We start from the raw sequence: 12,173 nt of genomic DNA on the forward strand, positions 1-12,173 counted from the left end.
AAAAAAAAAGGTCGAGAAGGGAGAGTGTTGACATGTCGTGGGGTTGTTAACCAATGTCATAAAACAATATGTGTACTACTGTTTAATGAGAAACTATTTGTTCTCTAAACCTTCACCTGAAGTACAATTAAAAAAAAAAAAAAAAGAAAAAGACAGAAATGTATCAGAGTTTAGAATAGCAGACACAAATTAATTTACCTAAACTTTTTAAATCAAATTTGTTTAATACTCTTTAAAGAGCTCCCTCAGTAATGTTAACAGTAGTATCCTAACAGCAAAAATTTAAAGAGTATAAACACTCTTTTTAAATTATCTATTAAAAAGTAATTTTGAGTGGTAAAAGGCATTTATTAATTTTCTTGGTACTTCTAACATGCAAAGAAACAGTAAAACAATAATGCTTTGCCAAATTGTGAAAGATCTGCCAAACTGTGAAAAGAATTCAAAAAAGGAGTTTTTATGGTCAAACAATATTATTTCTACACAGAACATCACAACTGCTTGACAAAGAATGACATGCTAAACTTAGGAGAATTCTATTACAAGGAGAGATTCTTATTTAATTTGAAAAGTGGCCAAAGCTGATTTGGCTATTTACTCTCCTCTAGAGAATCCTAAGAAAAACATACTAAATATACTAATACAGTAAACATACTACTTCTAAAAATGTAAAAGTTTCTTATGATCTTAACTGACTAAAGGTAGACCTTTTTGATTACGGCTGTTGAATAACATAATAAAAGGCTTCAAACTTAATTAACGTATCATGAAAAAAGCTCATTTAGTTTTTTCTAACGGAAATACTTAAGAAACCAGCTAATAAATAATTTCTCATCGGTATTTTTTCCACAGCTAAAATTTAGGAATGGAACCAACCTTCATAGCTTGTTCAAGTTTAACAGACAAACTTGCCACAGCTTTCTGTGCACGTTCATACTCTTCCCGCTGGCGTTTCAAAATCGGTGCTTTGGCTTCAACTTCTTTCACTATTTCATCTAGATACTTATTAATTCTTTTGTTCTCTAGTTTCTCCAAAAGCAACTGATCTTGTGTTTCCACATAAGCATTATATAGCTGAAAGCAAAAGAGGGATCTTTTCAAATCTAAGCACAACAGAAGTATGTAGCCTATCTAGCTTCATCATAAACCACAGTTACAAAAGATGAATGTTTTTATTGTATGTTCTACAGAACTGGCAATCAAGAAAGCCTTTCCTAGGATGATCCAATACGAATAATTTTTCTGAGGATTAATGTTTCAGAGAGATCTAAACACTCATGCTGAAGAAAAATAATAAGATTTAATACCATCCTTACCTCAGTTAATTTCATGCCAGGTTTCACTATCTTAGCTACAGCTGCTGCAGTAGGAGACATGGCTGCAAGTTCTTCTTCAGATAAAATGGCTCCTGTGTCATTCATACAAATTTAGAACATTTTTTGTGAAACTGTCAACTAAAACCCACAACCATTTTTTTCAAGACAAGTAAAAGATAAATGACTCCTACTGTACATATTAATTCCTACGAAAATTTTAAAATATGACATTAGTCACATGTAATGCAATCCAATTCTAAAAATCAAGTAGTAATTATACTTAAAACTATCCCGGAAATTGACATACAATTTTGTGTGACCAATGGTAATTATAACTGACAATTCAGTAAATGCAGAGATAAAAATATTAATTTTAAAATAAAAAATACATTTTAAAGATGGAACTTAATGGAATTACCTGACAGAAAAACACCATTAAGTTAAATGACTATACGTACAGAAGTCCTAGCATCTCAAACCATTGATGAGAATCTATTATTAATACCTTTACGTTTTGTGGCAGAAAGTAGGTCATTTGCATTCTCCAGTTCCTTCTCCAATTTCTCTATTTTCTCAAGCATTTCTTTTTCCATTTGATCTTTAGATTCTTCCACCTCTAGAAGATGATCTTGTATTGCTTTGTTGGCTAAAAGCATTTTTTTTAAAGACAATACCAAACACATAATTATGATCTTGTAGCTTATAAAACATGGCACAATAGTCATTATTTTTCCCTTCTGCAGACAACACTAAATTCTACAGAGATTGTGGATGACAGTATCCACTGCAAATTCTTGCTGTGCTTAGCATTCCTGAAGTGCCCTTGCCCCATTTGATGCTTTTTATCCATGGGGGAAGATAAAGTCAAATTGAAAAAAGTGGCTCTAGGTGTATCTTTGGTTTCGATTCTGATCTTTAGTCTGAAGTATAGGAAACAAACGTATGAAACCATAAATAACTTACACTAAACAAAAGCAAGAATTTAAAGAAATCAAGGACTTTACAATACTCTACTGACAATATAAACAGTAAGATTTACTTACGGATTAAATATGCTAAAACTATAAACTCGTATGCATTAATCAAAGTAAATGTTTCAAAAATGGAAGAAAAATTTCCCATTAGAAATCAGAAAATTGTACACACATATAAGGTTATTAGATGAAAGAAATAAATGAACAGCTATCGTTATTTTCAAATCCAGTATTTACTGAATATACAATTCTGAGTTTCTTAATCCAAGGATCTTTCTTCTATACCAATTTTTTCCCTAATAAATGTTAGTCTGACTTCTAAATTCAATATTCTACACATGAAGGTAAAGAAAAAAGCCACCTACTACCTAAAAACAAGACATTCTTCCCATAATTGTAAACTCTCACCTTCTCCAGCTTCTTTCAAAAGTTTGTGTAGTTCATCCACTGCCCGGGTCAGTTCATTGCTCTTTGCTTCTGAGTCATCAGCAGCACTCTAAAAGTTAACCTTAAAGGGTTACTTAACAGCCATTAATGCAACATTAGGATATTAAATATGTGATGGGATATTTACCTTGTACAGGTTAGAGAGTTTCATGTGAGCGTTCAACTCATTGTGGAATTTCTCTTCCATACTGGCCTGCTGTTCCTTGGCCTAAAAAAAAAAAACCCAATTATAGCAGTCTAGTTTGACCAGAATTTAAAATGTTTATCAAATGCCAAGATTAAAAAAAAAATCCATTTTTGTAAAGTAGGAGATAAAACATAAAACACTAAAAATCAGCTTTTAAGACAAAGATGAATTACCTGAAGTACAAAATATTTATGATACTTTTATCTTAAAGTAGAATAGTTAAAAGATATTAAAATTAACCCCTACTTATTTTTTAGACAGTATTTTGGATATAGTATATAATTGCTATTTCTGAATCTAGCTATTTTAGCCTAGCTACATTTAGCCTGGCAGTTTCATGGTGCTAGGGACAGTTGAAAACATGAAATCATTTTGTAAACAGCTTCATAAATGATTTGGTATTTTTGTAAAAGAGAAATATCTTAAAATGGATATCTACACCTCTTTCAATTTGGTCAAGAGATCTTCTACGTGCTTTTGAAGATGTTCATTTGATGTTTTCAAGCCATTCATCTGTTCTTCCATTCTAGAAACCTAAGAAACATAAAGCAGAGGAGGGAAGCATGTGAGATTAATTTGATATGAAGTTTATGCTGCCAAGCAAAAGCAAAATAACCTCTCCAGAAACAAAAAATTTTAAATGAAACATGGACATTTAAGAAAATGAAACTCATGGAACAATGTGTTTGGACTTAGCTCACAAAAACTTACCACTACTTCTTAAATGTGTCTTAGGAAGATACATCATACGACTGTAAATACTACGAATATTCATCAAAGAATACTTCCTCGGCCAACCGTTAATGAGTCATGTCCTCCACAATACACTTGAGACCCACAAAATACATTTTTAACAAACTAGCACACAAATATAAGTTATACTTGACATGAAAAAAGACACAATTTTATTAATTTACCTCTTCTTTTTTGTTTTCAAGATTACATTTAAGCTCTAGAATCTCGTTTCCTTTTTCTCTGCCAAGAGCCAGAAGTTCATCAGTTTTGGTTTTTAACTCTGTATTCAGCCATGTATTCTGATTATGCAGTAATTCCTTTTCTTGCTCCAAACGTTTTTCTCGATACTAAAGGAATCCAAGAAAATAATGCTTATAGTCATTATATATGATATTCAAAAGATTGTCTATAAATGAAAGATGCAAGAATTTTTATTTCAAAACAGAAATTTACATGCATTCTTAACAGGAAACACAATCAGATAAGAACTACAACAAACTTAAATTTCAACTAAGCAAAACAGTTCAATTAAAACTGCCCTAATATATAATTCCCTGACATTAAAAACAAAACACAGCTTTTACCTACCTTGACAGATAACTAAATTGCCTATACGTAAATTTTAATTAAGTCTGAGCAAAAACAGTATCTTGTACATTAAGAATTATTTGTTACTTGCCTTAACAGAAACATCAGAAGCTTGAAGTTCATCTAATTTTAATTGAAGTTCACCCTTTGTTGTATTGCTGTCTTTAAGTTTTTCATTTAGACGTTTGACGTCCTCTAAAATTTGAAAATACTGAATAATTAAGGTGTTGTTGAAACAAACATCAAAACACATCTCTAGAAATGTAAACATTTAATACAAAGTAAGTAGTTCTCAACTCCCATGTTTTAACTGCTTTATGCCACACTCAATTACCTATTTCATAATATTAACCAATACGTTATAAAGCATGCAAACTTGTGTATTCAACCAAACACACGAACTATACTGATTACTTTAAATACAGCACCTTAAGCTGAATATTTAGCATTAATTTTCCTGACCCTAAGGTCTACTGAAGTTTTTATAAGTAGCCATTTGTTAAGTTAAAAAATAATGTCACATATAAAAACCTTGCCTCAAGACACCCAGAATAAACATGTTTAATTTCCTTTATATTCCTTAACATCTAGGTTTGAATGAAAGAAAAAAAAAAAAAAATCCTTTATTTTTACCTACTTACTAGCTGAATATCAACAAATACTCTAAAGTAACTTCTTCCGAGACTAGAATACCAAAAAACCAAATCCACTGCGGTCGAGTTGATTCCGACTCACAGCAACCCTAAAGGACAGAGTAGAACTTCCTCAAAGGGTTTCAAAGGAGCAGCTGGTAGGTTCGAACCACCAACCTTTTAGTTAGCAGCCAAGCTCTTAACCACTGCGCCACCAGCGCTCTGAGACTGGAATAGTAGGTACTTAATTATTATTGCATAGCATCATTAATACCTGAAAATTCTTCCCTTTATTAAATAAAAATTTTCAAAAACCTTATAAAAAGGAACCAAAGAGAACTTGACATCATTAGATAAACTGAAAAGTTATGTTCCCCTGAATATATCAGCTGTCTTGTGTACTATATTCTATGTTTATTATATTCTATATTTACTTATTTTATATTTCTGCTTCCCAACCCGTTCAGCCTATCTGGTTTTTAAACATGGACTATTTTTTTCGGTTGTATATTGAATGCTTATAGACAACAAGGGTGTTTGTATAAAGAATAGGAGTTCAGCCTTTACAACTGAACATTTAAACTGCTTCCAATTTGATATTATAAATAACACTGTAGTATATATATGTTACATGTAAACCTTGGTCTAAATAACTGCAGTTTTTCATTTATGCAATAGAGTAGGAGAAAAACTAAATTCTTCTGAACACCATACTGAGCCATGATAAAGAAACATCAGTAACAGAAATGAACTGGGATTAACTCCTAGCACTGTTAGAAGAAAAAGGAAGGAATGAGGTTGGAGACTAAAGCACTTCTTCATGTTTATCCTTCATACCTGTTAAATATTCAAGTTCTTGAGATAGTCTCTCATTGGTCCTAATTAAGTCTCTTTTCTCAGCTTCTAATTCTTCCTTTGTTCTTGTAAACTGGCTCTGTTGCATAAAGAAGTAACAAATTTACAAAAATTGAGTGGGTCGATCAATATAGGAACTTGAACATCGAAGTGGCACTTTAAATTAGCTTCAGTTTTAAAATGGATGGTTTTCTTTCTCTTATACCTTATACATCAAGTTTAAAAATTACTCATATTCCCAACACTTCTTTTCATACTCTGGATTCTTCTGTTATTTTTCTAGGCTCATGCAAATTCTTCCCATGTCCCTTTCATCATATGGAAATGGCCTAATTACTTAAACGCATCTTCAGAGAATATCTACTTTTAATTTTTTGCTCTTACAACATTTCAACAATTATCACTAGATTTACACTTTGGTTATACTTAGTTCTTAAGAAAGATCCCTAGAAATGGAATTACTTAAAACTGTTAATACATATTGGCAAATGGCTTTGCAGCAAGACAATAGGAATTTATATGAATTTCAGTCACAAGTGCCAATCTCAAGTTAACCATGCCAGAAACGAAGATTACTGAAGGAAAGGAAAAAGGGAAGGGAAGGAAGGGATGAGGGAAGGAAGGAAGGAATGAGGGAAGGAAGGAACGAGGGAAGGAAGAAAGTGGCGGGGGAGAAGAAATTGACGCTAATGTGGGGAGGTGAAAATTACCTTGTTTTATCTGCATTTATTTGATTAAAAGTTCGATAAAACTGAATTATACCCACTCCTCACTTATTGACATGGTTAGGTTCCAAAAAAATCAGGTCATTAAGTGAAAATTGGCATTATATAAAAATGCAGGATGACCACATCAGATCATAAAACGAAGGATAACTATGTAACTGCCAAATCACATCATTACATAACTGTCACACAACCAGTGTGACTCTTGCCTTGCACCTCGGCATCTGTTACTGCCAGGCATACGTTGTTAATGCACCAAATAGTTGGACAGTAGATTTACTACTATCATAAACATGCAATGTCGGATAATGAGATAGTCGTTAAGTGAGGAGGTGTACTTTTATACTGCCACTGGCCATTTGAACAGCTTCCTCTGATTTTTTTTTTTTTTTAATTTCTTTTGCCTATTTTCCCCTTGAATGATTTTCTTGTAATTTGAAGTAGTGAGTCATTATGTATTAAGGATATAAACACTGTCATACTTTCACTTGGGGAAGAAAAACTTTTTAATCATTTATTTGCATTTTGATTTTTTTTAATGTTGTTGTTGTTAGGTGCTGTCAAGTCAGTTACAATGCACAGCAACCCCACACATGACAGAATGAAACACTGCCTGGTCCTGGGCCACCCTCACAATCTTGTTATGCTTGAGCCCACTGTTGAAGCCACTGTGTCAATCCATCTCATTGAGTGTCTTTCTCTATTTTCACTGACCCTCTACTTTATCAAGCATGACGTCCTTCTGCAGGGACTGATCCCTCCTGATAAAACTTCCAAAGTATTTGAGACGCAGTCTCGCCATATTTGCTTCTAAGAAGTTTTTTTTTTTTTTTTAAATGTAGAGAACTTAAAATTTTTATTGGATAAAGTATCACTCCTATCATTAAGTTCTAACATTGTTTTTATGTTTAGAAATCCTTTCTCAGCCAGTAGTCAAAAGAGCTATATTACTTTTTTGTTTCATATTTCACCTTTTAACATTTCAATCCAACTGGAAATTACTTAAATTATGTGTGAGAGCGAGACCTATCTTGATATTCTACTTCCATGCCCCTCCCATCAGCCAATTTCTCAAGTACCACCGGTAAATAAATCCAAACATTTAAAACTGGTTTTTGAGTTACTTTTACTTTACTTTGAAAAACAGAATTTCAACGTTTGTGGATTCTAAGCTAAGAATCTCCTAAAATTGCTTGCAAATTTTTGTGTGTGTACACGTATGTTATTTTACTGAAATGTAGGTCTAGTTTTTAGTAGCTTCACAATTTGTGACACCAGCCCCTCCACAAAAAAAAAAAAAGTTAAGGTCCTGTATACTGGTTTTACTTCTGGATTGTCTCATTCTACTGTTCTCTGCGTTGATTCTTATACCAACTTATACACTATGATGTTTTAATAACCATAACTTTATAAAGCATTTTAATCTGTGGTGAGGGAAGTATTCTTAAATGGATACTTTTCCAGAATTATCCAATTGATTACCAGGTGTTTACTTTTTCCAATCACCTTTAGAACTACATTGTGACATTTTAAACTATCTCACTTGGAGTCAAAATGCATTTAACTAACACATTAATTTGGAAAAATCTCCTGACCAAGGAATATGCTATGTATCTCTGGCTTATTTAAGGTATATTTTTACAGTTTTCAGTAAAGTATCAGAATTTTGTTTACAGATGTACTTATTTTTTGTAAAAGTTACTTCTAAGTATTTTATGGGGTTTGTATACCTATTTAGATTCTGGGAATACAATTTTTTTCTTTTACAGATCTGAAGAAATTACTTTTTAATTCAATACCAAATATCTTTATTCTAAAATTCAAATTTTAAAAAAGCAAGAATCTGAAAGTCTATCCTGTTAAAGTATCACTGGATATAATCATTTTATTAAAGAAACTGGTCAGCAATCCTTGTAATCATATTTGTTATTCTTATCACTGCTTAAAACAAATGATACTCATGTGGAATCATCTAAATTCCCAACTGTATCAAAAGACCTGGAACAATGCCTGGAACACAGTACACCCTGAATAGATAATTACTAAAAAAGAGGAAGGACGGTAGATAGGTAGGTGGGTGGGTGGATAGACATGCATCCCTAAAAGTCTATCCTATGCAAAGCTCTACAGTACTTTTAGCGAAAATTAAAAATTAAATAAATAAATAAATAGATCACAACCCAAGGGCTACAGACTAAAGATAAGTGGTTTTTATATTCAGTAGCAACAAACTCTAATCAGTAAAAGGAATGCCCAATCAACATAATATATAAACATGCAATTAAGAAACGTATGCATACGTGTTTCTGTTACCAGTTTTTCCTAATAGGATATGTTTCATCATCCCATTGCTTGACAAACACAATCAGAATAGAAACTTTCTCAAGTATTATAATTAGTTTTATCCACAGGAATAATGTTTTTTACCTGAATGGCAATGCTGCGATCATGAGCAATTTCAAGTTCTTTATTTTTCTCAGTTACTGCCTTCAGCTGACTGCCTAGATAAAAGAAATTTTATGAACACACACACATAAGCTTAAAAATTACAGTAATTGTTTTTATCCAACTGCCATCCAAAGACATTTTAAAAAAGAAAAACCTGAGGCCCAGAAAGACTGAGATGTACATCACATTCCAAAAGCATGAACAAAATTCAAATTTTGCTGTATTCCTAGATCAAATTTTAAAATGTGCTATCTTGTCTCCAAAAGGAAATTTGTGTAATAATTCTGGCCAACGTTTATAGGAAAGAGCACATGTAATTACCAAATTCCTAAATTTTCAATGGCGTCTTCTAAATCAAATTATAAAAAACAATAAATTATACGAATTAGAAAACTGAGTAAAAAGAGACAAGATCAAGAGCGTAATTAATAACATTAAGACTACATTAAACATATATACAGCAAACCATAATAACGGATATTTGCAATTCTGCTTTTATCACTCTAAAGAGAGCCTTCAGCATGGAAGAAATAAAATTATGCTTGGTATTCAATTATCAGTCTCTCAATCTCCATTTGTTATGGGCTATCTTCCCTTATACACTGTTTCTCTTCTAAACACAAGCAGATAAATAGGAAAAATATATTTTTAAAATGTTCTTTCATTAAACCGTATCTATGTTTTGTAGCAGCAACTTAATGAGCAAATACATTATTACTATTTTCTATTTTAACTTCCATGTAAACAATTGCCTCATTAAAAAAAAAAAAAAACCCACTAAAATAGTCTAAATTTTCTATTTTAATTTACTGCTTTCAATTCTTACAGATGTGGAACTATAAACCAAAAATACAAACATAATTCTACACCCCAAGGGAGGCATACTATTAATATCTGCCTTCATCAAGCTAGTTTTATCTCTAGCTTCCACGTTTTCTAGCTCTCTTAATAGTCTATAATCAGAGCCACTTTTCCTGTATTTTTTTAAGCACCACTGCTGAAGGCAAAACTATGAACACATGATGAACCAGCTCTAACTACTCAGTATTTATGTCCCATCACACATGTATACATGCCATCACACACTTACATCACGTTTTTAACATGAGATATTCTTAATAGTGGCAAAAGTAGCTAAAAAGAGTTATAACCCAAACAGACAATGGCAAAGAAGGCTGTTTTAACCAGTTCCTTGATTATTAGCTACTTGTTTTCCTTCCCCATCAATCAAAATAAAATCTAGCTACATCTAATTGCAATTAAGTATTATGTATCTGTTCTAGAAAGGTAGTAACATTTACTTTTTTCAATTGTATGCAAAGCAGAAGGCACATCATCTTCTCAAGAAATGTCAGCAACTTTAGCTAAGATTCTATGAATTGTCTAGAATATAATGCTATGAAAACTAAAAAGGAAAACAACTACCTATCTTTCACCGAAACTGCGCCTTAAAGAGGAAACATCAACCTGAGCTTCACATTTATAAAAAATATTGTAAGAGAATTAGAACATAAATTTGCTAGTAATGGAATCAACAAGCTTTACTCATCGACATAAAAATAACTAAATTACTCTTTTTTTCAGCTGCATAATGCTTTAACCTTCTCAAAATGTTTTCAAACATATTGCAATTGATCTGTAAGGCTGTGTAAGCAGGTGGATGTGTAGGTCTAGACATTTTAAAACAACAGTCAGACACTGGTGTAATTCCCACATGGCAAAATAACTTTCAATAGCAAAGTCAGAATTAGAAACCAGGCCTCCTCACCATTAGTCCTGTGTGCTTGTCTTTAAATCGTGTGGAAAAAAATGAAAATATCACAAGTGAAAACAATGATACGTAATCTATATTTCCACATCCAGGAAATAAGTGTTTCCAAAGCATACACAGAAGTGTTTGAAGATCTCAATATTCCAAGAGTACTTATAAATAAGTTACTCAAGACTTACTGAGTTTTTCTAGTTCAAGCCGCAAGTTCTGGCATTCTCGGGTTTCATTCACAAGTCTCTCCTGACTGTGGGAGAGCCTCTTCTCTATCTCGAAGTACTGTTGTTCTGCAGAAAAGAGAAAAATAAAATAAAGCACACATTTACACGTTGTCAATACTGATACTCACTTTTAATAACCTTAATTTTAAAATTTAGTAAACTATAAAAGATACTGTATTGGAACTACACCCCAAATGGAAAAATTTGACTAGAGATAAACAGACCGAGCAATGAAGAGAACTTTATCTAACATTTCCAACTGACCTGTACGACAAAATAAGGCCTAAAATAGTTTTGCAAATTACTTGTCTGTTTACCCTACAAGTGTATGAACATCTTGAAAGCGGGCAACGTGTCTTATTTATCTTAATATTTTCCTCCGGACATCAGTAGACTGTTTGGCATAAGGCAGACTTAAAATATTATGCACACGGAAACACACACGCACACACACACGAAAAAACTCTTTAGCTAAAAACTGCTTTGCTTTAAAATGCTTGTTTTGCTATAGCCAAAATAATACCTGAGACGGTATCACTAGTATTAGTATACAGCATGACAGTATTAACGTTACTAAATTTATGTAAAAACAAATATGCAAATTTTCCAATGGAAGGGACTAAGTCTACTTTATCATAACATTAAACACAGAGCAGACATTCAGTATTTGTGTACTTAATGAATAGAATGCAGTGTACTATGTTTAGCTTCAGGATTCAGAGTACTGTCTAATTTTCAACATCAATTCTGCTTGATAATTACACTTTTTGAAGTAAAAATGTATTCAAAATTTGCCACACACACACAAAAACAGTACGAACTCCCCTAGACAAATGGTAAACCAAGACACAAAACAGAAAGTTTGTATTTTATTAATGGTAATGACTATATTCCTAACCTTCAAGAGGGTTCGAATCACTACTGTCTCCAAACGTTCCTTATCTGATGATCTACTTATTTATAAACAGGTTTCATTTTCTATTAAACTCCAAGGTTTAGAGAGAAATCCTGCATATTAAAGTTACCTACTGCACATGCACTATGTTTCTAGCACTGTGTTATGCACCTCAATTCACTTTTGTGAACATCCAGTTCATTACAGGGCCACAGAGCGACAGACACACACACACACACACACACACACAAACACACACACACGACTACTGCATTAAGTGGTCAATCACACAAAGGACTTGGAATACATATAATTATAAAGAGAAAATTATAATCAATAAACGTGGAAGAAAACAAGTAAGGTATTCTAAGCTTAGAGAATA

At 32.4% G+C, this 12,173-nt stretch overlaps 1 protein-coding gene across 7 annotated transcripts in view; it reads right to left on the reverse strand.

Annotated features, from left to right (window-relative positions):
* The window catches only part of TPR (translocated promoter region, nuclear basket protein), a 57,518-nt gene that overhangs the window by 44,207 nt on the left and 1,138 nt on the right, over positions 1–12,173 (reverse strand). For all 7 annotated transcript variants that reach the window (XR_002823492.1, XM_004372919.2, XM_023728133.1 and 4 more), the window contains exons 3-13: positions 10,858–10,962; positions 8,887–8,960; positions 5,717–5,813; positions 4,339–4,442; positions 3,842–4,006; positions 3,366–3,458; positions 2,865–2,945; positions 2,699–2,786; positions 1,822–1,962; positions 1,317–1,408; positions 877–1,074 (exon numbers count right to left, since the gene is read on the reverse strand). Coding sequence is in view for 6 of the 7 variants with exons in the window: in XM_004372919.2 (XP_004372976.2) it covers positions 877–1,074; positions 1,317–1,408; positions 1,822–1,962; positions 2,699–2,786; positions 2,865–2,945; positions 3,366–3,458; positions 3,842–4,006; positions 4,339–4,442; positions 5,717–5,813; positions 8,887–8,960; positions 10,858–10,962 (1,238 nt within the window). In the remaining variant the exon portion in view is untranslated. The remainder of the gene's footprint in view (positions 1–876; positions 1,075–1,316; positions 1,409–1,821; positions 1,963–2,698; positions 2,787–2,864; positions 2,946–3,365; positions 3,459–3,841; positions 4,007–4,338; positions 4,443–5,716; positions 5,814–8,886; positions 8,961–10,857; positions 10,963–12,173) is intronic.

Source organism: Trichechus manatus, unplaced genomic scaffold, assembly GCF_000243295.1.
Source record: "Trichechus manatus latirostris isolate Lorelei unplaced genomic scaffold, TriManLat1.0 scaffold00021, whole genome shotgun sequence".
Lineage (NCBI taxonomy): Eukaryota > Metazoa > Chordata > Mammalia > Sirenia > Trichechidae > Trichechus > Trichechus manatus.